Source organism: Eschscholzia californica, unplaced genomic scaffold (genome assembly GCF_041429995.1).
Source record: "Eschscholzia californica isolate CP2 unplaced genomic scaffold, dmEscCali1.0.p SCAF_6, whole genome shotgun sequence".
NCBI classification, from domain to species: Eukaryota; Viridiplantae; Streptophyta; class Magnoliopsida; order Ranunculales; family Papaveraceae; genus Eschscholzia; species Eschscholzia californica.
The window spans coordinates 31,030,793-31,056,344 of record NW_028238483.1 but is presented as its reverse complement, the minus strand read 5'-3'; the positions used below and the strand labels follow the sequence as shown (position 1 = coordinate 31,056,344).

Here is a 25,552-nt window from a genome sequence, read left to right as displayed (position 1 = left end):
GAAAGGGAGTCTTTGGCAGAGAACCGACAGATCAAGAACAATGGAAACAGAGATTAGCAGAGTAGATAAGAGATCAAGTTGAGAGGAGAAAGACATAAGGGAGAAAAAATGATTGGTTTTGACATAGACCCAAAATTATTTAGCGATGTTCGCATTCACCCCATTTTTAAAATATAACTACCTCAAATACTGTCCTTCATCATTAAGCACCATCTTCACCACCACGGTCTTCAACCATTACCACCCCCACCATTACCATCATCTTCATTTTCTCCTTCACCTAGCACTATCACTACTGTCTTATATTTTACTACACACCACTATTACCGCCATCATTCACCGTGGCGGAGGTTGGTGACGGAAAAGATGAAGATGTGAGTGGTTTGTGAAATGACAATTGATTGTGAAGAGATATGCTTTGGGTGGAAAATGTTTATTTAAAGAAGTGTAATTTTGTCTTTCAACAAAACGAAAAAAATTGCTATGGGTTTTACACGGGCACCACCCATTTAATGAAATTCAAGAGATGTAATGCAATTGGAAGTGTAAACCAATAGTACATTTGACAAAAAAAAGGTCAAACCCAAATCTAAATAATTAGGGGGTTAATGTCAAAATAATAGAAAAAATAATAAAACAAAAGAAGCAGATGATTTGATACGTTATACGTACCATTAAGACAGAACCAAAGCAAAAGCAAACTTAATGGGCCAAAATGGCCAACTGGTCACAGTTTAGGTATCAAAAAAGAACTAGCTCATTTCTATTATTATGTATTTTTTAACCTTTAATTTTAAGGTCACTACAATTTTATGGCTATGTTGCTTAATCTATAAAATGTACTTATGTCCAAAGCCCTCTTATTGGACCTACATGTAAAATATTTATTAAATTTGTGGTATGGATAAAATTATTATTGTTTCTCGACAGGATATTCCAATTGTTAAAGATCCTTAAGAAAAAGCAAGATTGATCTAATTCAGAATCAATCACATTGAGCCCATTTGCAATGTTTCCTGACTGAACATGAAAAGTGGAGAGATCTTCAAAGAATATGATTTTTTTTTTTTTGAGATTGTTTTTATTTCTTATGGAGTTGAATTGTACTTGTTTATCTTTTTTCACGTTTGAAGAGTACTTAAATAGTTAAATGATTAATTACTTACTTAATTTAGTACTTATTTCTTGGATTAGTTTACTAATTACCATACAGTTGGAGTTTAAAGAATTGAAGCTCACACATCTCCATAGAGATTCACTGAACATAAACAAACATTAACCTTGGTTGAAGATCACAATTAACAATTTATTATTCAACTTATTTATATATATAAATGGCGTATTAATTTGCCGTCTTGTTTCCCGTCTATACTCTGACTCCTCCGCTCACACAGTTCCTTAGTTAATGGAGTTTTTTTCGTTTTTGGACTTCAATAGAAAAACACATTAGTATGTGGATTTTATAGGGAAGTAACAAAAAAACATCATCATCTTGCAATGAAATTTTTGAGATACTAACCTCTCACAAATATGAAAAGGAGTATAATCCAACCTCTTGAAAGGAAATTAAAGTCTCCAATTTTACATACCTAAAAATGAGCTCTAATCTTCGGTTTCAAATTTTGATTTTCTAAATCTTGTTTTTTTCTTTATGAACAATTTTTTTTTAAATCTTGTTAATATATGTAAATAGGTACAGTAGTAGGACTTCCAATTAGTTAAATTTAGGTGATTTATGGTCAACAATCCTTAGTTAAACTTAGGTGATTTACGGTCAACAATCCTTAGTTAGAGTGGTAGGAGGTTTATCCTTCCACCTTCTAGATCATGGGTCCGAGGCACACTAACAATACAAAAAAAAAGAAAAATTTAGGTCGTACATGAAAAATATGTACAATATTAAAACTTTCAGTTTTTTTAAATCCGGTAACTATATGAAAAATAGGTACAACATTAAGATGTGTATTTGTATAGTAGGTCATATATGGTAGTACCACTCTCACCCATTGCTTTATCGTAGTGCTACTCTTACTCTCACCCCTTGTAATAGTGGAGGTCAGACTAAATTCGATGCACTAGGGCACTGTACCTTTCAAAAGTTCAATTTTAAATATAAGAAAGCAATGGTTATTTCGAAAGTTCAGACAAATTGAATATATAAATGAAAAATCAATATATTCTAACTTGAAAGTTTCTTAGAATAAAAAGATATACTAATTTAAAGAGAAAGGAACAGAGTTATTGCAATAATGGAGGTTATTTTATATCATATAAATGTAGAATTATCACATCATGCTCTACTAATTCTCCCTCCCTCAATAGACAATATTAATATTAATAAACTTCAATTAAGACTCTAATATATATAGTACTTATAATAATAGAACTACCAAAACCATCTTTGGTTTTGAACACACATGATTTACTCAAATACTAACATGTTAATTACTAGAACAAACACCATTAACAAAAACCAACAACTAAACTCAAACATTGATACAATCCAATCCAGTCCAATCATCTTTTCCTTATGAGCAACCAATCCAATCCAATCCAACCCAACCCAAACCATACTTTGATCATCAATACTGAAACATATCAGCAGAAGCCATGATGGGTTGATTCAAGTAAAGCAAATTCCATGGATTCATCAAGTTATTATTCATAGTAGGATCAAAACCCATCATTTGGTTATGAAGATGAAGATTATTAGGGTTTATGAGATGATGATCTTCAGTCTCAAACCCTAACCCACAAATATTATTTCCAGTTAAGTAATGATTGATCTCAGTTAAAGATTGTAATCTATTATTCAATTCTCCCATTTGAGCTCTTAATATTGAATTTTCAGATTCAATATTCAAGTAATGTTGTGAAGTGATGTTTATACTAGTAAGGATCTGGTTATTTTCTTTCTTCAATTGAGAAACTTGAGCCATTAGATCATCTAAATGTTTCTGTTTTCTCATCCTTGATCTTCTTGCTGATTCCCTGTTTGATAACATTCTTTTCCTTTTCCTTTGATCCATTACTTGTTGAAGATCTCCTTCTGAACCTGAATTTTGAAGAAGACTTGTTGATCCTGAAGAAGTTCCACTTGAAGAAGCCATGGCTAAGATTTTGATATATTTACAGACCCAAGATTTAAGAACTTATTAGAAAGAAAAATTTGGAACTACTAGCTAATACTAGAGATTAATTAGAGAACAGAGACGCAGGACCCAGGTTTTATTTAGAACTAATTTAGATTGGTATAATGGAGATTAATCTAGAGAGAAAGAAAAAAAGGGTTTAGAAGATCAGATTTGAGAGAGATAATTCATGAAAAAACATAGAACCAGTAAAGGAAGACAACTGAGAAAGATTGAACTAAATGGGTCCTGCGTCTTAGTGTTGAGTTTATCATAAACCCTGAAAGAAGGATTTCACTCAGGATTGGAGACATGAATCTGAAACATTAGGTCAAGATTTTAAGCATTTAAGATTTCAAACTTGATTATGAAAAAAGGGGTTTAGTAGTTAATTAAACAACCCAAGTTTAATATCTGAACAAAATTTAACCAAAATAAATCTTAAATCAGTTTTTCAAAAGAGAAAGAACCAAGTTCTAAGTAAGAAATCTAAAGAATACCCAGATTAAAATCCACCCTGAATAACCAAGAACTGGAGAGAAAAGAAAGAAATCAGAAGAGATTTAGAACCTCTGAAACTCAAAAAAAAAAAAAAAAAAACAGAGAGGAGAAAGCAAAAGACAATTATTGAAAGAGAAAATGAATGAAAAGAGAAGAGAAGTGGAAGAGGCTTCTTGGATTAGAGATAGTGGAATTTATAGAACCCAAAAGGCAAAACAAGGAGATGAAAGCATTGAAGAAAAAGATGTAAAAACTATTAAAAAATTGAAAAAGATAGAAAGCAGAGTGAGGTAGAGAGAGAGAGAATCTCTTTGATTGAAAATTGTTTTTGGAAAGAGAGTGATGAAGCATGTGGGGTAAGGTTAGTGATGAAATTTCATGAAACAAACAGCTGGTAAGCAACAATACAAACTAGGGTTAACAAATCTCTGAAATTTTCTGAACAATTTTACACCTTTCTTTCACCATTTGTACCTTCTTCCACATTTGAATCAAAACAAGGTCGGTTGGAATCTTATAGGACGGAGGTGGTATCCTCGTTTTGAATTCGGGGTATTTTCGTCAGTCAATTATACCTAGTCCCCCTTGCGGCCAGGGTCGCACAACGGGCTACCGACTGGCTGCACGGCCCATAAACAGGGCTAAACAGGGTGGTGTCATGGCACACACTAAACTAGTGAGATTTTGTAAACTCTCACAAATTTTAGGAGGGTTATTTCCCTAATAGCCCCCAACTTTGTGACCGGTTTCCTGCCTAGCCCCCTTACTTTATCAAAAATACACAGATGATCTGTTTTTTAAGATTCCGTTATAACACCGTTACTTAGTCATCATTTCTCTCTCCTCCATCTCATTACCTCTCTCTGCCACCTCACCTTATCGCCACCTCATCGTCTTCACCGGCGAAGGTCGCCGACCGGCCAATTTTTCGGTCGGTGACCTTCATTAAAAATACAAAAAGAAATTTCCTCTCTCTCTCTAAAAAAAATCTCTACTTTCTCTCGCTCTCTAGATCTGGTTCATATAAACCAGATCTGAGACCTTCAAGAAGGTCTGTTGCAGACCTAGAGAGAAAGGAGAGAGATTTTTTTTGTTTTTTTAAAGAGAGAGAGATGAAAACAAAGTTTTTTTTTAATGGAGAAGACATGAGGTGGCAGAGAGAGGTAATGAGATGGAGGAGAAAGAAATGATGACTAGGTAACGGTGTTATGACGGAATCTAAAAAAGGGGGTCATCTGGGTATTTTTGATAAAGTAAGGAGCTAGGCAGGAAACCAGTCACAAAGTTGGGCCTATTAGGGAAATAACCCTTTTTACGACCACACTTACATTCAAGTTGACTTGGTCAATTTGTCTCGACAGAGTCAAATGTCATTCACACTCACCACTATGTTAATATTGGTGAAGTTGATTAAAAGCGTACCTAAAACTTTCCATTCTCAAAACCTAAGAATTTCTCCATTAATTCTTCCATTAACCACACACACTAACTCAGTAGCACTTAAAATTTTTTTTGTAGATAGAAACAATCCAAAATTAAACAATTATCTTCCTTTAAAAGCATGCTCAAATTATTAATGAAGTTTTTCATTGGTAATGTAATGGTGGAAATAATAGAAAATTGAGAAACTTCACATTCTTATTTTGGTCCAAATAAAACTATAAAGACTGGAGAACCACTCACTAAAAATGTATATAAATATCCTATTAATCTTCGTTTCAAGTTTTTCTCTCAATGAAAAAGGTGTTATTTTTTAAAAGGAAAAAACTTCATAAAGGTATCGGAGTTACCAGTCTGACAGATTGTATTATAAGTTGACATGAAGCTACTGAAATGTAATGGAACACATCAATTTTACCTTACCGATGGAAAACTTATCAAAGTTCTCTTCAAATGTTGTTCTCTGTTATCAATAGGTAGGATTGTACCGATGTCTTATATTACCTAATGGTTTCATCTTTCCTATAGTATGAATATAAGAACGGTTTCATCTTACCGATGGAAACTTATCAAAATTCATTTTGAATGCTCGTTTATATTTTTCCGATAGTTTTGAGTATAGAACGTTTTCGTCTTACTGACGAAAACTGCTTAAGACATTTGACCAAAATGTGTGTACAGGAAAAATGAGTGTGTTAGGGTATAAAAAGAGGTTTAAGTGTGAGTGCGAACCACCGTGCATACATCCCGTAAAAACAGTGAATGGTTATAACATTTCCCAACATGCAATATTGTTTGAATAGGACATGTTGTGAACTATTATGGTTGCCTATAGATTTTAGATTCATCTGATACATTGCACACTTAAACAGACAGTTTGTTTATTTTAAGTCTAGATATGTCTCATTCAAATGGTCCCATTCAAAAAAAAATTGTTGAACTTTTTTTTGAAAATTGATAGATACATCATGCACCACTTTCCTTTGCACACAATTTGTCCCATATGTGTTTTCATAAAGGTAGTATAAATGAGTGCTATTTTTATATAGACATCAAGAGTCACTACATTCAATGTGACATCGATACATCATGAATAAATATATATGAATTGAACAAAACGAGTGTTACAATGTAAATTTTATAGTAAAATAAGTTTTTTAAATATAGTGACACACTAGCAGATGTCCATAATAAATGAACCAATGGTATTTAATTAGCTATATATATTTGGTGGCTAGTCAATTCGACGGTGTTTGGTATAGTACTACAAACAAGCAATATGAGCCGTCCATATTTAAGAAATCAACTATGGAAGTAAATAAAACAATCTTAGCCGCACAAGTGAGGGGTGACAGAAAGATATTAGGGGTGAAAGTTTCCCGTACAAAATTAACAAGGGGAGAGAAGTAATGCCGTATCACTCACGTGGTCGGTTAATGGAGGCCCATTACTAATTATGTATTGTTGGGTCCAATTTGATTGGGGTGGTGTATTTGGACAATGTATTTGGACAATCTTCAAATTTTCAAGACAAAAATGACTAATATCGAGCAAGAAATAGTGAAGAATGAGAAGTTAAGACAATCTTAGAAGGAGTGCAGTAGCCCAAGTTATTAGACTTTAATCAGATAATCATCGAAAGCGACAATCAAATTATGTCATCTATTACCTTCAAAGTAAACGAGTTAACTCTCATTGGATATCTCAAGCAACTCTGAAGAAAATAGAACGAATTTAAGAGTTCCGTTACGTTACTTGAACTCTTTTACTCGAAGAGGAAAACCTATGACAAAGTTCATAAACTAGAATATCGTGCCACAAAAATCCCATCTTGTGGACAACTACTCGAACGAGCTCGAGCTCGAGCTCGACAGTCAAATACACGAACCGAGCTTGAACATCTTACTACTCGGCTCGGCTCGACTCGAGTACACCCCTAGGTTACGGACATCTCAAATATCCATCAATGTGTAAGGCATTGTCCCTTAGTATATGAGGCGCTGGTTTGAGTCATTTGTCTTCTAATGCGTGACACATTGGTTTGGACATTTAAAATGTTCACTAATGTAATGGGGTATTGGTTTGGGACATCATATCATTGAAGTTTGGAGACAATCTAGTTTTATGGAAGGAACCGTCACATAGCTCAAACTAACAACGTTAGTCAGTTTGCTAGATATTAAGTCCAAGTATGGTTGGAGGCAATTTCTTTGAGGTCTTTGTCACCCACTTCTTCTTTTTTCTCTCCCTCCAAATATCTGAAACTATCTCAAACTCTAGATCTCCCAAATCCCTAAGTACCATCTTCAAGTCATTGGAATCATCAAGCTCAACATCTTCGTTGAGCATTGAAATGGATTGAGTGCCATGAATTCATTCTTTCATCTTCTCCTTAAACCTCTAAGTGCAAGACAACCATTTTTTGTTACAAACAACCATATACGAAGAAGTTCTACAAAAATTGGGGAAACATCAAAATACTCTACAAAATCGATTTTTGGGCGAGATTCAGTCTGTAACAAGTCATATGAACATTCCCTGACACATTGTTGCTTGTAGGAAATATTTATCGATTATGAAAAAAAGAATTGGATCACGAGCTCAAAATAGGTATGGTGCCACTGATTTCTCACGTGGAATTCGGCGGAACCAGGCTGATTCCTTTACGAGAAATCAGTATGAGCTCACTGATTTGGACTTCAGGAATATAGTTTTTCCTGCTAAAGCCCAAATTGGTGGTTCCATATCGAAATTCGGAGAGAAAATCGACATTTGAGCTCCAATAACTTGGTTTGGGTTATTGGGGTTTAAACGGGTGCGATGAAGTCGAAATTCTCTATGAAATTCAGTATGGTTCTACCAATAGACCTTAAAATTTACATTAACTTTTCTTACAAATCCATTCAAATCTAGACTAAAATGATCGGTCCAAGATGAAGATAGTGATCCCAGTTAAAGATGGTTGAAGGGGTTGGAGAAGAAAGAAGATGGGTTACTTTTTTTCTAGAAAATATTCCAACTCTAATTGCAAAACTGAACATTACAACTACAAACAATTGAATGGAGAAATATCCTAGAAAGAGAGAGAGTGTTGAAAGAACAAATTTGATTGAAAATCTATAAGAAATAAGAGATTTGGAATGCTACCTCTAATCAATCATAGTCACATTTGTACTGACTCCATCTGTTATACAAATCTTCTTCAGTTTCCTCATTCACCACCTCATCTGCTTCCATACCTTCTTCACCCACCATTCCTTCCTCAGACTTTCTTCCCTTTTCCTCAACTTTCTCAGCTGCTCCTTCCTGGACGTTCCCTGATCCTTCCTGGACGGGGAAAGAACAACGAAAATATATTTCTATAGTGAGGTTCGCCAAAAAGACCATAACTATAATTAGTCAGATAAAATTGATGAAAGAAAATGAGAAATGAGTAGGGGGGATTTACATTAGTTTCAGGAGCGACCTCTTCCTCGTCATTTGGACCAATTGACTCTTCTCTGTCCGAGTTTGGGTCTGCCTCAGCTGCAGCTTTTTTTATCCTTTCAATAACCAGATCGATAAGGGTTTGATCTGCAAGATAGAATTATGAACTCAATACACCATGGTTTCCAAGCATGTCCATCACCACCTCTTTAGAAGACCACAGCTAAACCTCTCAAGTATACTAAAATTAATCTCCTACATCTTACAAGGAGCTTAGCAGAATCTAATGCATCTTCTTGACAAGGTTTATCATTGCTTGACTTGGGAAATGAGCATTTCTTACATCCCAAACAACAGCCAGATCAAGGGACGATAATGATGAGGGTGGACTTAGGAAAATTGAAGTTGAGATCATTTACTGTCATGCTTCAGAAAACACGCGGTCCAAAACCCTCAAGGGGTTCAATGGTTCATCCCTTCGGTACATGTAAAATCTTAAAATGAATTAAGGAAAAGTCACAGAATTTGACTTACTTTGTGAACGATTTTCTAGAGCATCTCTAACCAACTGAGGATTTTGGCGTTCTTCCCTTTTAAATTTCATTTTGACTTGATTTCGCGTTCGTCCAAGGAGTAGATGTTGTATCATTGCAAAATTTGGTCCAAATGTATGAAGACCCTAAGAAATGGGAACAAGAGCAATAAGTATGGTTCATTTAATTCATTATTATAATTCAACATTGGAGTTTTATATTAGCATTATCGGCATAGGGAAGTGACTTTGGCTTCACTTCATACATCCGCAAACTGAATTCATGACTGCAATGCCTGTTAGCATTAGGGCGAGAACACCACACTAGCTTAATATAATTACAGAAACATGTATAAAATTACCTGATAGAACAGTTCAGTATCTTGTTTCGACCAACGGTTTTTTGGTGTCTTTTCCATATGACTGTGGTAATTGATTTTAATAGAACTATGTTCAATAGTAGGAGCTGCTTCATCATCATCATTCATCTCATGATCTTGCATTGTTCCAAAAGGGTCTTGGTCTTGCATCGAACCATAAGGGTCATTGTATTGGTCTTGCATCGAACCATAAGGGTCTTGGTATTGGTCTTGCATCGAACCATAAGGGTCTTGGTATTGGTCTTGCGTACCATAGGGGTCGTCTTGGGCAAAAGAATTCCTAAGATGAATAATAAAAAAATACTTTACACTCAGCATCACCAGCAAAAAAAAAACACCGAAAAAGTATAAAAGTGTGATTTGTGTGAATAAGAATCGGTCAAAATCTCTCCATTTTTTATATAGGTCAATTTAGTGAAAGTTGACAATTAAACACGCAATTATTAAGGGTCTTCCCTTCCCATTCCAGCAGAAAAAAAATGTTCATAATGCCTAGATCAGTCATATATACATGAATTCATGACTCCAAGAACTTCAATTTCTGATGCAAACCAGTTATTTTGAACACACAAACTGTTATATTCAGGCACACAAAAATTTAACGCATATGGCTCTACCAGCGGACAAACAAAAATTATCCAATAAATTTTATTTTCAAGGTTCAGTTACTATTATTTAAGTCGCTAGCATGTCGATTGAACGTCCCAACTTTTCTTTTTCTGATTCTATACGTAAACCGCAGATATAGGCATGAAATAATTCTTCAACATTCAAAAAAGCAAAGCATGTGAGCCAAATAATGAAATGAAAGTTACAAACTTTCTACGAATATTCCTATCTTATTATGCGAAGGACGTGTTTGCATAGCCTGGATTTATCAGTCACTATAATACAAACACAAGCATGGGAGGCATAAAAGGATAAGAGCTCCTAAGAAGTAGAGGTGGTCTTAGTTCTCTTATTTTTACTTTTTTTATTCACCTTGTCACAACGAATTAACAAAACAAAGTTGCCATACTCAATTTTGATGAGTAGATCAATAAGTTTAGACTAAGTTTTTTTTATGATTCATGCGAACTTCTCTGAATTTCAAAGAACTGTTAAACTAAATGAAAGGTACATCCTAACAGCTTATCTCTTAAATTTATTTTACCTCTGATTGGGTAAGCTATTCTTTGAAACATTACCATCTTTCATCTGCAAAGATGTTAAGCAAAACAAATTAGATTGGAATCTCAAAAACAACGTGCAGTTGAATCCGCAGAATGAAAATTTCAATTAAGAATGTATTTAACATGAAAGGAAGAGTATATACTGCTCTCCGCTCCCTGGCTTCTGCAAGCATGATTAAGTCCTTGATAGGGAGCTTTCTGGGATTAATTTCATCTTCGGGGGTGTCAAGCAATGCCTTGTCTACTACAAAAGTAAAACTAAATGAAAAACCAAACAAGGAGAAAATTATATTGCAAAAAGAATTACAAAGACAGACGACCAAAAACTTTGAAATACGTCGTCTCTTATTTCTTCGAGTAGAATGAGAGAACTTCTTTTTGGGTGCTACTTCTTTCGAAGCTTCTGAAGGATCAGAAGTTTTTCTACGCTTTCGAACGGTTTTCTCAGTTTCATCCACATGCTTCTCCTGAGTCACCTCAGCCGTCTCATCACCACCTGCATTCAACCGCTTCTGCAATTGCCTCGACGATTTACGAGTTCCATTTCCTTCATTACCTGTCGCAGCAGGTCTAGCGTTCTATTTCCCAACAATATAAGAAAATAAGTCGGTTTTTGTTGTATCAGTCTATAATAAAGAAGTTATAAACCTTCCTCGCTTAGTTGCTTGTATATACTGTAAGATTAAAAAGATCTTACCTCCTTTGGGGATTCCAGATTAACATTTTCAGAACCTACATATTCGAAAGAATCGACAACTTCTGTACTCGGTATATCATCAATGTTTCCCAACTCTTCGGTCACGTGAATTTCAGAGGCTTCATTCCCAGAAACAGGATCAGAAACCCCCATGGTTGATAAGTCAACGTAACCATCAGGAGGAAAGGGATGAGTATCCTCCACGTAATATTCAGCTTCAGAAGGATCTGAACACAAGCATCACATGGAAAATATTAATAGACACTTCAGAATACAGTGAAGATTGATAGTGTGGGGGGTGTTCTTTTTTCTATCTGCATTGCGTTTTTGGGATTACATCTAGATATCCCCAACCTGTGATATTATAAAAGCAAGATCAGTGGAGATGGATTTTTACCAGCAGTAGTGGTGCCTCCAGAAATAATACCATTTGGTGGGTAACCTTGAAAATTCTCTTTCTGCATCACAGAAGTTTTCGTCAACTTATCTAAACAAATGAAAGTGAAGCACAGAAACATGGTAACTTGGTACACAATATGCACACTTTACCTCTCTCCCCAACATCCCGTCATCCATCCCCAAATCTCCATGGTTAGCAAAATCAGCAGACCCTCTGTTTTTCAAGAAATCGCCCGATACAAGAAAATCTGTATTACTCCCAGTCGGTTCAGAAGAAAGTTTTGGAGGACTAGGTCCCTCTTCTAAGTCCATAGAGGTCTGGATACTTGAAGCCTCAGGACAACTAGTGGGACAATCTGCCTCGCTGGTAAAAGGGCGCGATATAGGCAGCTTATTTCTAGATTGGTCGTTCACGGTACCCCAGCTACATTGCATTGCACTGGATTCATCTAAAGAAGGCACATGATCAGTTGATCCTATCTCAGCAGGATGAACAGAAGGAGGCGCAGACTTTAAAGTATCATCGTTTTTGGACTCCACTGTGACCGCCTTCTCTTTTGTAGTATCATGGAGGCTAGACGGTGCCAGGATAGGTGCTACCTTTTTGTTTCTGATTTTGCCCTTCGGTTGGAACTTCGCCCCAGCCCGAACTGCCATTAAACAATATGATCATTAACTCATAGCTCCTTGAAAATAAAATACAGAGACCGGTTTGTATAAATCAAAGGCAGTCATTACTTACCATTTACTGCAGTAGGCTCAGATAAGAGATCTTCAAAAGGATCCATTGTAAAACCCCAACTCTTCACCTAAAGACATTCAATTATCTGAAGTGAGTATCTGGTTTCTTGGACAATCTACATCCTTTCAGCGAGTATTTAAACTTCTTTTCTCAATCACTAAAATGAGTCCTACAGATGATGACTATTTACAAAATCTTCCTCATTAGACTCTTATCAGAGAAAAGCTTCAAGTATGCGAAACAAATGTGTAAACAGTTGCAGAATCAAGCACCAAACCATTTATTTTCTAGAAAGAAACTTAGGCGAGATTAGCACAGGTTATTCAAGCAAAGTAAATAAACCCTTTTTTTTTCTAACCATCAAGTGGAAGTTACTTATAGTTAGCACTTAACATAAATCATTAACTCCTGAAGATAATACTTTAACCAAGTTAATGGATCACCCAAACAACATTAATCCAGCATCTTACCCTAAAACTAATACTCTAAATGTTTCTAATCCAAAAATTTAAACCAACCAAAAGTTACTAACTTTTTCTTCAAGCAATAACTTTTTCTAACTAATACATTATTAACAATATCATATTTACAAAATCATATACTCAAATACTATAATTTTAGAAGAACAGAATATGAACTTACTTGATTTTGATGCCCTAATTTCCAAAAGGAAAGGTTTCCTCTTTCTCCTTCCAAAAGCTAGAGCAAAAAGTTTAAGCGGTTGTTCTTGTTACGGGGTTCCCCGTTGAGAAGAATAGTTGGAGAGACGAGAGAGAGAGAGAAGCAGACAGGAGAGAGAGACGAAAGAGAGAGAGAGCGCGTGCGCGCTTTATTTAGGGTGAGTGAGAAATTTGTTTTCTCATGTATAGAGAGTGGTAGAATTTTGGGGCAATTACTGAAACCCCCACCTTTTCATAATGCAGATTACTGAAACCCCCACCTTTCATTTATAATTACAAAAACCCCCACCTTTTTGAAAATTCTGTTAGATTTAACTTTATACTTTTAAGTTTTAAATATTACTTTGTTACCCCTCTTACTAAAACCCCCACCTTTTCATAATATACTTACTAAAACCCCCACCTTTTCTAATACACTTACTGAAACCCCCACCTTTTCTAAACAAACTTGGACTCTTACTGAAACCCCCACCTTTTCTAATACACTTACTGAAACCCCCACCTTTTGACCACTTTTTGACTGCTTTTTGCTCCTTTTTATGCAATTTTTTTTCTATTTAAACCCAAGTTTGAGACCACCATATAAACTTCACCCCTTCCATCAACAAGTTTTACTTTAGTTATTTAATGGCTTCTTCAAGTTCATCAAATGTGTATCAAAATGCAAGATCACAACAAGAGGTAGTTTTTTTTACTTTAGTTCTTTTGATTGATTTATATAATTACTGATTTTTCAATATTCACTATGTTTAGGTTATTTGTGAAATTTGCATGAGGATACTAGCTATAAAGGGTATAGATAGGTAACATTAGCATCATAACCAAAGATTAAACTTACAATATGCAGTTTACTCAATAATGGTACCTAATTCAGAACACACGATCTTAACAAAAAAAATATTCAGAACACATGAATCTTATATATCAACAGGAATCATACGAATTCAAATACTCTAACAGTACATCCGTATGGAGTTCTAGTACGGCTATAAATTATGTGATCGTATAAAATTAAAATGTGAGACCAGAACAAACTAACTGGACTGTTTCCACAAAACTGAAGCTACAAAATCACTTAAACTGATAGTATAAATTTAAAATGTGTGATCACACCATTAAGTGATCACACCATTGAAGCTACAAAATCACTTAAACTGATCGCACCATTGAAGCTACAAAATCACTTAAACTGATCACACCATTAAGTCTAAATAACAGATTACAAAACCTAATACGAGCTAAGCCTGCTAAATCTACAAGACTACCAACTAAAACTACCTTAATTGATTACATGGGGTCGAACCCAAAAACCTCCCTTATAGGAGGGAAACCACACAATGACACAACTACAACTAATCTAACTTCATTAAAACTACCTTAATTTTAATTTTCATATATTAAACCCTAATTTCATAAATTAAACCCTAATTTCAGTAATTGTCCCAACCCTAATTTCATACATTAAACCCTAACTTCAAAAACACATCAATATCAAACTAATTACCTTACCCTAGCTCATAATACACATAAATTCAGGGGGGTTGCAGTAGTTTTGAATAGATTACAAGAGAGAGGGAGAGAGAGAGAGAGCACCTGATCGTTTGAGATTACCTCGGTTTGAATGGATTAACTCGTTTGAGATTAACTCGTTTTTTGTTAGGATGGAGAACATACAGTGGGTTAGCCAACGAGATTCATACTTCGAGCCACCAAAATCCCCAATTTGCTGCTCGGTTTTTGCTCAAAAAAATCTCCAATTTGCTGCTCGGTTTTTGCTCCAAAAATCCCCAATTTGCTCGGTGGTAAAGAATGGGGTTTCGTTTTGCTGAGAGGGAAGATAGAGTCGGTTATTAGCACACCCATTTTTTGCTCGAAGGCGCTCAGTTTTTTATTTCAGAAAAGGTGGGGGTTTCAGTAATTGCCTCTTTGCTTTTCAGGGAAATTAGCTAGCTCCCTTCCCGCGGGTTAACTTTCGCCGGGAGCTTATTGAACCAGACGGAAACCGGTGAATTCCATGATTTTATCATCTCTCTTTCGGGGAAGAATATGCAAAATCTCTCTCTCATCAACGTCTCTGGTTCATCATCTATACAATGGATCGAGAAGTTTCCGGTCAAAATCAGCATTGGATGCCCTAACAACAGCTTCCGAAGAGAGAATTCCAAATTTGATTCTTTACAACTATCCTTCATTTTCAGGAGCTTTTGCTGCTCTTTTCGCTCATCTCTACCATTCTCATCTCAATCTTCCTTTTCTCGTCTTGCCTTTCTCATCCGTTGAACCTCTCAGGTAACTTTTTCTTAGTTTTCTTTACCTTTTTCAGTCTTTTCGGTTATTGATTTTCTTCTTTGATTCTTTCTAGGGTTGAAGATTTGACCTTTGGAGGTTTTAAGACATGTTATCTTCTTGACTTCGTTGGATCTCCACGATTCTCTATTGAGCTTTCTCGATCAATTGACCAGTAATATTCATCTCTCTCTCTCTCTCTCTCAATCTTCCATTTAACTCTTTGTACTTGACATTTTTATTGAACTAGGGTGATAGCTTTTGATCATCGGAAATCAACAGTTTCGAAGATTCCTCAAGTAGAGGAAATTCCAGATAATCTTACCTTTATTACCAATCTTGATGAGAGTAGTTCTACTTCTGTATACAAGTACTTCTCCAATAAACTTGCTGCTACACAATTTCCAAATGTGAGTAAAAAGTTTGTTATTTAAACTATGATTAAGACTATGGTATTTGTTCTAATTATGGGGAAGATTAAGAATTTTTTTTTTTAATTTTTTTTTTTTTTTTTTTGGAAAAGGGGAATGATTTTAGCCTTGTGAAACCTGAAGAGAGAGATCGTTTGGAAACCGTGCTCAAGTACATTGAAGATGGAGATCTTCGCAAATGGAGCCTTCCTGATATCAAGGCGTTTAATGTTGGGTTGAGTGAAGAGCGTTCTAAGTTGAACTGCATTACTAATCCTTACATGTTTGATCAGGTTAGTATTCTTGAATTTCTTTCTTTCCTGGTTTATACATCAGCATATTCATCATTAGTGATTTGTGAATCTCGTACTACGAATATAACCTTGATATGTCACTGAAGGCCATATCATTGAGCTTGTTGCTTGATTGCTTCTCTGGAATGTGTTGATCTTCACATTGTTTACTTTTTCTATATAGATAGAATCTTATGATGGATTAGAGTTATTCCATCTGTTATAATTTGTTTGTCAGCTAGCTCCTGACTGTCGTGATAAAACTTAAAAGTGAGTAATTTATAATTTGTAGGGGAGGCAGGAAATCCAGAACATGATCGAACGTTTTCTTAAGAAAATAAAACGTGGTTTCAATTAATCCCAGGGTGGTCCATCATTCTGTTTTGTTTAATGTTGGTTTATGAAGTGCATGTATACAAGCTATTAAGCTTGAAACACCAGATCTGATTTCACTCATTCTTGTGCCTAAGAGTTAGTTCGTGAATCATTTGTTGTTTATTAACTTATACTATGTCATTTTTGTATAACAGGGATGCCTAGTTCCATCCCTATTTTGTACTAATTTACTTTTCGTCTGTAGTCTGTACTCACTTTCATAATTGATGTATTAAGGAAGTTGGATGGAGTATATGTCAACATGCATATGATTTTTTTGCCTTTCATTGACAATTAATATTGCTCATCTATGCTGTAGTCATTGTTTTAACTTGAACATTATACGTGAGCAGCTACGGGAATTCAGTTCCAAAAGTTTAATCACTAGGGGAAATTCTTACATATCCTCCCGCAAAGATGCTGCTCACAGGTTATTGGATAAAGCTTTTAAAATCCGGTTAGGCAAAGGCTTCTATGGAGAATGCTTGGTTAGTGTTTTTTCCCGCCCGCTCCAACCTAAAAATTTGAATCATTATATAGCTAAATCTGCTGAATCAGAAAAATATCACCGTGGCTTTGGTATACTTATCATTTTAGTATTATTTAGGGAATAAGAGCTGATGGAAGTTCCAACTTAACCAACGAAATTGGCGAGGAACTTAGTTTAAGGAGCGCCACAGCTGGGTTAAGGTGATTTTATCTGCCTAGCAATAAGTTCCTTACTGATGGCCCTATCTATTCTTTATTACATAATTTTTCTCTTGTTAAATAAACAGTTCTCTTTTGATGTTTTACCTGTATAGAATCTTCTGTTATATCAAACACGTGCATGGACCTCTGTCCTAAATTCTGAAGCATACCTTTCAGATGAAATGTACCCTCAAAAGTTGAGCTTAAATAGAATGATCCAAATGCTTTAATATGGTGTTTCTGCGGCATAAAAAATGCAGGAATAACCAAAGTCATGGTAACGGTAACTCCAATGACCATTCTCACCTTAGTCATCTCATTTTCACGAGGGGTATAATGATCAATGTAATTAAAACTAATTCAGAGCGTATGAACTTTCGTGTTTGTTAAATCTGTGAGACTTGGATGTGTTTGATTGATGGGTAGGTCTTTACTACATGCTACTAAATCTTATTAAGTGTAGAGCCTAAAGTGTTGCTTGTGGGACCCTCTCTTCCTTCTGATATATAATGCTTATTAGGTTAAACTTTTTCTCCATTCTCACTCTTCATACTGTTACTGGTTCTAACACGGTAACTGTGCTTAATAACTTTGAATAAGAAACATCTTTTGGTCCTCAATATTTGAACTTTAATGAGAACCTGGTGTCAACAACTCTTTTTGTTCTTGCCAAATCTGAGAACAACTCTTTGATGATTTCAGGCCGATAGGTGCAGTTGTTTACATGCAGCGTCGTAATCTTAAAATGTGCTTGAGGAGTACTGACATAAATACTGACACCTCTGAAGTAGCTAAGGTATGCGTAGTATCATGCTCAGGATATGCACTCGTGTTATGTTCAAAATGTCAAACGTTGGTATATACTTATTTGTCTCTTTAAACATAAAGGCATATGGTGGAGGGGGATCTTTAAGTTCCAGTTCCTTTATAATAAGGATGGACGAGTACAATCGGTGGATATCGGAGAGTTAATCACGAATTTAGTAAGGTATGAACTATGGACATACTCTTGGCATTTTATACAAACTGTCACTAGGCTTACAATTTTAACTATCTCAAAGATTAGAAATTCAACAATCTCAAGGCCTTTGAGAATTCTCATGTGTTCTTTCCCAAGAAACATAAAAGAAAGTAGAAAAAGGAGGATAAACGACAATTAAATATGTTGGTCAGAAAGAGCTAAAAGCTATAGTTGCACAAGAAATTACGAACGAAAAAATAATTAAGAAGTAATGAGCAGGACAATCGTCTGCAGCCCTTCGCAGTTGGACATTGGACAAGTTGCCAAGTCACACTAGTCACAGCTTGTGCTCACTTGCTCAGCACCAAGTATATAGCGTAACTCCAGCATCAAGAGCTTCGGAAAAAACATAGTTGCATTGTGCTTCATTGTTCTTGGGATCGAAAGATGAATAAGTCATAATTCCTTACAGGTAAATGATGACTTTGTTCCAAAGCTACTGCTGGCTGCATCAGGTTGCAGCTCTGGATAGGATTGAGAGGTTAATCATTGGGCTCTAGGAACTTCAGGGGATGCCTTGTGAAGAATACTAGGGGAAAGGAAGAGTTAGAATATCAGGAGAATTTACATCATTTGGATAAGTCTTTGTTAATATGATATACTTATTATTTAAATAGGTTATAAATTACAATTACACCATAACAACTTTCTCTCCATTTACCTTTCCATGTTTTCATATTGATCTCGTTTTGGACATATACCTACCTACAGAATATGAATAGAACTTAGAAGCATGAGGGGACATGGTGATCAACTCCACGAACTAGCAATTATGGTGCTGATGGCAGGAATTAAGATGAAGCAACAATTGGAGAAGATTTATGATGAGGTGGCGTAGTGGTAGTGAAGTGTAACAGTGATACTAGTTTCGGCAACACGTTTAAGAAGGATAAGTTAAGATAGTAGAAGAAGAGAAATGACTTTGTTAAGTAGTTAAGTCATATGTTAATCTAATAAACTTCGAACCAAATTACTTCTTAACTATAAAATGTCATGTGGTAGAAATCTTTTCAGTCTTTGAGTCTTTAAACATAAATAAGATATCTTCCAATACATTCAATGCTTCTTTATAGAATTTGTGATTTTGACTCCGCAGGTACATCAGATTGATTCGGCACCTGCAATTTTCAGACTGTAATAACCATTTTAACCAACTTTTCCAACCTAAGGTATCAGAAAACGGGACACCCACTAACTTTTACACCCTTGGCTGTTGGACAAGTTGCCAAAGGGCAATGCGAACCACTGGTTCCCCACCAGTCCAAGCTTCTATTTTCCATGTTCAGTGAAAAATACAACAAAACACCCATGAAAGCAACTCCAGCATCAAGAGCTGCTGAAAGAACATAATTGTACCTCTGCCACCATTTCTTCCGATACCTGAAAATGAAGAAGTTGAAGATTGTTCCAACCAAAATCCAGGAATTGTAGTTCACTGTTGTTGCTGGTGGCATCGAAGCTGTCGCTCCAAGAAGAACTGGAAGGTTAATCAAAGGTATCCAAGATTGCCTTGGGAACAATTTGTGTAGGCCAAAAACTAAAACTGGCCCAATTGCACCACCGAGGAAGAACCAATTAAGACCTGGATAGTTTCCAAGAGGACCAAAAATACGCCGTGGTCCAACTAGACCCCATATGACTGATGCGTCAAAGAAAACTCGGTCACTGGGACATGTCCATGGACTATTAGGTGGTAGGAGATCTGGCTGGCAAATATGCTCAATAGAGTTCAGCAACCACCAAGCTACTCCAATGTTGATTGTCCCAGCTATGATGGTTCCTATAAACTGATCAACAACAGTCAACAGAACATTAGCGCAACTTGTTAAAGATGCTGAGTTCATGATCAAGAAGCAGAAAAATAAATGGGTTGATTACTATATTAGAAGAAGAAACAAGTACCTGAACCAAGAACATTGATCTCGGTGGGATCTTCATGTAATGGCCTAGCTTAAAATCATTCAGAAAGGAAACAGCCTGAGCCATACTCATATACCCATAGGTTTTGAAACACACGTTTGCAATCGGTTTGCCCGGTAAAATAATACCCATGACGTACTCGGTTATAATGTTTAACCCTGGTGTCTGAAACAGAAATACCACATATTTAGTTGTTGATGAATTCCGGTAGCTAATATTGTTCTCACATGAATTTTGCGGAGTTAGAATCAAAAGAAGACTCAATTTTAAAAGCAGAAGATTGGATTAGAAGTTCAAGTTCGTTACTTGATTTGTCGTTGCTGTTATGATACTGATGGGAAGAGTAAATATGAAGGCAAGAACACAGGCGAAGATGAGTCCCCACCAAGGCATCTGAACCTGATCTTTCAAGTACGTTGTTAGGAAAAGGGAGATTGCGACTGTCACACCGAGCAAGAGGTAAAACCACCAGTCAGGTATATCCGCGTACTTCCTCATCAATCTTGTATGAATATCCACCTTGCCGTTATATGATGCACGGAACCGGCTATAGATCTCACTGATCATTTATTTTAACATTAGAGTAATGATAATGATAATAGTGTACAACTGTAAAAATAGGTATTTCATGCTCCAAGCATGAAACATAAATATACAAACAATTACCGATAACGAGCTTCAAGAGAAGAATTTACCTTCCGTAGAAACAACCGACATGGGTAAGTGTAGAAGCAATTGTGGCAAACCCAAAACCGTAAGTGAGGGCAAAGAACATACTTAAATTGATATGTCCTTGTCGCTCATAAGCTGCCATATCAATCTCAAACTTTTCGTTCACAATGGCAGGTATATCATACTTCTGTCCCGTGCCTGTGAACAATTCTGCAGAGAATATAGAAAATGTCTTTGCGTGATAGAGATCCAATCCCCAGTAGGCTATTGGAATTGTGACATATATGATTAAGGCGTAGCCAACGAAAACGTTCATAATAGCAAAGAAAGGACATATTAGAGGGCTAAACAGAAAAGACGACACAGTAGACCAATCAAGTGTGAACGCCCCAAGTCCCAAACCCGATAGTCCAGAACCAAGTTGCTGAGCTGTTACTGACTTTGAGAATACCCAACAGATCCATGAAATGCTCGTTATAGTTGGGAATAGGTAGCCTGGTACCACATACCAGGAGAAACTGCATACTAGTGCAATTAAGAAAAACTTTGCTCTTGTCATTCGTCGAGCATCTTTCTCGTGTAATGTCCTGTAAAATGAAGAAAATAATCCATCCGTATAAAACTAGTTTCTTTTGAGATTTGATCAAGATTTTAATTTCTTTGACGGGTGAATTATGAACAACTTAGACTGATAACTACATAGTTTTAAACCGTTAAATCTTTGTGTTGCAGGCATTTAAATCAAGCTTTGGAACTCGAAAGTGAATTAAAAATAAAAACTCGAATGTGATCCTGCCAAATTGAAAATGAGATTCGGGTAACTACTTTTTCCAAAATCTAGATCAAGTTTAACTTCTCTGAAGTCTATAATGTTTAGTCTGATGCCAAAATGCATGCTTTTCGTATCATTTTAAGTCTTTGGGTTGTAGTAATTTACATTAAGAAATTGAGATATCAAGGCCCGACAGTTATGGTCAATCATGAACCATGCATAATCAAATAATGATCCTGAATTCCTGCCTTCCTGGTCAATGTTTTTAACTTCTGATTCATATAATTAAAGGTTTCCACATTATTCTACATTTCTGATCCATGATGAACATTTGCATTAATACATGTAAAGATAAACTAGTAAAGCCAACATGTGACATCAGAATCAAGTATCAATTAAGCAACTGATATCCCAAAAAGTCTAGACAACAAATAATTGTAGAGAGAGAGAGATGTGGGTATGGGTCTGACAAATTAGAGTTTGAAACTTGAAGCTAGACAATTGAATTATATAGAGACGGTGGTCATAACAACTAGCAACCAATAGGGTTGCAACGATCTGAGCTACCCGTGATTGACTCCCTAAATTGCAAAATTTGTACCTATATCCAGTTGAACCCATAATACATTGGTCAGAGAAAAGATAAAATATTCTGATTATATCATCTGTGACGAATGCAGATTCATGTGGGCCGGTTACAGCCCAACCCACAAGACCCAAGTGTACAGATTCAGCTGGACCAGTCGTCTGTACATATAGCTTCTCTCAGAAATACTAGAAGGGGGGAGGGAGAGAGTCAAGTTCTTACTAGATTTGTTTTTCACAAATTTCGCGATAAATATATCATTTCTTTCAGGGAAGTGGTCCTGACATTTTAGTGTGTCAAGTTGAAAAAGAAAATTTGTTATCTCTGCTATAATTTGTCCAAGTCGTCGGTTATAAAATATCATATCTAAGGCACGGGGTTTAATGGAGTTTATATTCAGCCAATCCAATGGACTCATTCTTCTGAAATTTGCTGTATGGTTGTCACTTAACTATTTAAAAAACATAGAGTGAGCAAACGGTTTGTCGGTATGAACAGAAAAAGAAAAACTTGAATCACTGAGGACAAATATATATAACTAAAAATTTTGAAAACCCTGAAAGAAGGAAACAGAAAAATAATTTATGGGTATGTATTGTTATGGTTTGTTTATTCTTAGAACACAGTCGGATACTTTGACTTCTGGGGTTTGTGGTACATCTATGGGCAATAATACAGCCACCATAATTGGCGTGAAATCGGATGGAGCGGTGGGATTTCAAGCCGATTTCACAATAATAGAAGTTCGCAACCCTAACATTTTCATACATGTATTATTCTTATCCAGATTCATGGGGATGTATATACGAAACGTTTTTCTTTTCTTTTCCTAGGAAACAATGAAATCTTCTTTGACAAACAAATGTTTACCACCCAACTAAAGCAAACTGCGTAATTCATATCAAATGTTGAATATGAATGGTTCTTTGACCGGAAAAGATCAAGTAGATGGTAAAATGTATTATTCTAGTTGCATCTAACACACCAAGATTTAGGCATAAATGTCCAACATCTAAGGGGAATTTTGGGTAGGGTTTTGCCTCAGGCTAACCTATTTGTATTTCCTTTCGAAGGCGGATCACCCCGGACCCTGGGGGCCCTGACTAACCTACTTGTATTTCCTTTGGAGTGGGGTGTCACCCGGGACAAATATATTCGTATTTCCTGGTCAATCTAACCAGGAAAGTAGCTATATGAATTAGCCTCCACTAAATATAATCAGTTTGCTAACTTTAAAGTTGCATGTAATGTGACATTTTCATGTTAATACTTAAATTCCAAATAATGGACGAAAACAGGCCGTAATTGGACTCAAACAGTCAAGTCTTGTTATTTGGTTCTCTCTTTAATTTTGTAGGGCAAAATCTAACCGTCTACATCAAACTTCGACTCAATTCCACCCAATTTTTTTGGACATTCTATGAGCATTCTTCAAATAAACACCACTAAACATGGAAAAGGATGTAAAATTTCATTGGAAATCATTAGGGGACCTAGGAGTAATGACATACCTGAAGAGAGAGACTTGAACCAGAGTGCTAGGCCACCACATGTGGGCTGGTTCAACAACATACCTCCTCAGCAACCCTGCCCAACCATATCCTAGAACCTGCACCATCACATGCTCATGTTCAGGATATTCCCAATCCCACCCCCCCTTCATATCAATTATGAGAGAGAAAGATTCTGGTAGAGAGAGAGAGAGATCAAACCTGGGTAGTAACAATGAGAACCCAACCAGCAAAGAATGAAATATTCTTATGATAAAAAGCTTTAATGATATTAACAATACCAACTGCATAAGCTGATCCACTTCCAAAAGCACTACCAGCATTAGCAAATATAGATATCAGAACATGTTCTTTCATATTAAATGGTCCTGGGTTAAGAGAAAAACTCTTTGACCCAATTTTGAATTTTGTAGTTGGAAGGATTTTAGCCATGAAATTTCCAATGGGAAGGGTAGCTACTTGAACTGTGATTTGGGTTATAACAAGTGGCTCGGTTCTATAAGCGAAAAATTGGTTTAAGAAAGATAATAGAACACAAGAGATTATACCAAGAAACCACATTCTAAATGTCCATACTGGAAGAGTTGGATCATCTGTGTTTAATACTGTTAATCTAACTTGTTCAATTGGAGATATCTCATCTTCATCTATAACTTTCATAGCTTCTTCTTCATCCCTCTCTGTTTTTGGGTTCTCTGTTTCAATTGTTTCCATGGCCACAGAACAAGTGAGAGAGGTAGGAAACTTGAGAGAGAGGGAGGAAGGTGAGAAGTGAGAAGTGAGAAGGTGAGAGTTGGGTTTTGATTTCTTATATAAAAATTATAAAGGTTGAAGCTTTTAGATATTATTAGGAAGACTTGAAATCATGACAAACTTCCATTTTTTGAGAGAATCAAAACACAGGATTGGTTTGTTTTGTTTTTTATAGAGAAATGCTATCAAGTGGAGGTTTCATTTTCTATTTTAAATGATGAATGAGGACCTAATTCAAATATTCATTTTTACAGGGAGTCAAGTAGGAAACAAGGTAGCATCTTAGTAGTCTAATATGGCAATTGTCCAATTTAAAAGAGGTTTAGTGCACATGAAGTAGTGGGTCTAGAGCCTATAGGTGTTATTATAATCTCACAAACAGTATAATTGGTCTGCAACAAACATTGTGCAACTCCAAGGAGATTCAATGCACATAAGGTTGTGGGGTTATAAGTATGGTATCTCATCCCCAAAGTTTAGGACAGAGAGGGGTGAGGTTTTTCTTTTGAAAGGTAAACAGACTTTAAGGAGGGTTAATCTTCATCTCGAACCTGAAAATCAACTTGATAACAACTCCAGCCAAAGGCTATTGAGAGAGGTAAAAAATATTTCCAACTTAAAATTATCTCTTCTACTTCCACAATTGGCGCGCTTCTAACAATTTTTCTTAATACATCGACTCTCACCTCGATGGACGTGGGTTGAGTCATTGAGACATGTTGTTTGACTGTTTCAGCTCTTATACTAGCGATAGGTGGTTTTTAGTGTCGGTCGGATTAAGTTATAGCTCATTCTCTCTAAAGTAAAAGTAGATTATATGCTCATGTCACAATCTACATGAGATCATCTCAATGTGTTCGCGTTTACCTACTTAGAGGAAAATTTGTCTCAAACTAATAGCTTGTCTTTAAATAAATTGTCCAATTTCAAAAAATTTAATGAGGATGTGGCTTGGGGGTGTTGTAATAGTTAGTAGTTAGACTAACACCAAAGTTAGCCTCCAAACTACATATCAGAATTAGGTTCACTTATTGCTTGTATTCTATGTCAACTATACTCAAAGCTCATTAATATTCAGTTGAATTAAAAAGTTTAAGTTGAATCCAATCATTGTATATTTAGAGATAGTGTGCATCTTGTTGAGCATAAAGATGAACGACTGC

The 25,552-nt window shown here is 35.8% G+C and overlaps 4 protein-coding genes across 24 annotated transcripts; 1 reads left to right on the top strand and 3 right to left on the bottom strand.

The window, feature by feature from the left end:
• Positions 1-2,241: 2,241 nt before the first annotated feature.
• LOC147533497 (bZIP transcription factor 44-like) lies at positions 2,242-3,990 on the bottom strand. Its single transcript, XM_086645547.1, has one exon. It carries the CDS (start codon positions 3,108-3,110, stop codon positions 2,583-2,585), a length of 528 nt encoding a protein of 175 aa, XP_086501673.1. The 5' UTR covers positions 3,111-3,990; the 3' UTR covers positions 2,242-2,582.
• Positions 3,991-7,947: 3,957 nt separating this feature from the next.
• On the bottom strand, positions 7,948-15,783 carry LOC147533496 (Homeodomain-like superfamily protein). Of its 7 annotated transcripts, none has more exons than XM_086645080.1 (13): positions 14,960-15,783; positions 13,063-13,315; positions 12,421-12,487; positions 11,829-12,328; positions 11,677-11,737; positions 11,280-11,506; positions 10,920-11,160; positions 10,726-10,826; positions 10,564-10,607; positions 9,393-9,690; positions 9,033-9,177; positions 8,521-8,645; positions 7,948-8,399 (listed from the first exon to the last, which is right to left on the bottom strand). In XM_086645080.1, the coding sequence occupies exons 3-13, from the start codon at positions 12,464-12,466 to the stop codon at positions 8,226-8,228; spliced, it is 1,962 nt and encodes a 653-aa protein (XP_086501206.1). In that variant the 5' UTR covers positions 12,467-12,487; positions 13,063-13,315; positions 14,960-15,783; the 3' UTR covers positions 7,948-8,225. The 7 variants fall into 7 exon arrangements, with proteins under 7 accessions (XP_086501206.1, XP_086501210.1, XP_086501204.1 ...); XM_086645084.1 differs by having other exon boundaries at positions 10,726-10,823; positions 14,960-15,084; XM_086645078.1 differs by lacking the exon at positions 13,063-13,315 and having other exon boundaries at positions 14,694-14,982.
• Positions 14,998-22,542, top strand: LOC147533495 (heat shock protein). Of its 15 annotated transcripts, none has more exons than XM_086645099.1 (12): positions 14,998-15,389; positions 15,463-15,561; positions 15,637-15,796; positions 15,910-16,089; positions 16,818-16,952; positions 17,072-17,154; positions 17,857-17,950; positions 18,043-18,142; positions 19,272-19,670; positions 20,342-20,571; positions 21,500-21,584; positions 22,220-22,542. In XM_086645099.1, the coding sequence occupies exons 1-8, from the start codon at positions 15,115-15,117 to the stop codon at positions 18,124-18,126; spliced, it is 1,110 nt and encodes a 369-aa protein (XP_086501225.1). In that variant the 5' UTR covers positions 14,998-15,114; the 3' UTR covers positions 18,127-18,142; positions 19,272-19,670; positions 20,342-20,571; positions 21,500-21,584; positions 22,220-22,542. The 15 variants fall into 15 exon arrangements, with proteins under 15 accessions (XP_086501225.1, XP_086501226.1, XP_086501221.1 ...); XM_086645100.1 differs by having other exon boundaries at positions 18,588-19,670; XM_086645095.1 differs by adding an exon at positions 18,410-18,587 and having other exon boundaries at positions 18,043-18,182; positions 19,272-20,571.
• Positions 19,121-25,034, bottom strand: LOC147533494 (oligopeptide transporter 4-like). The gene is made up of 6 exons (XM_086645077.1): positions 23,838-25,034; positions 23,637-23,734; positions 20,791-21,354; positions 20,402-20,654; positions 20,078-20,260; positions 19,121-19,962 (listed from the first exon to the last, which is right to left on the bottom strand). Exons 1-6 carry the CDS (start codon positions 24,348-24,350, stop codon positions 19,348-19,350), a joined length of 2,226 nt encoding a protein of 741 aa, XP_086501203.1. The 5' UTR covers positions 24,351-25,034; the 3' UTR covers positions 19,121-19,347.
• Positions 25,035-25,552: the final 518 nt, after the last annotated feature.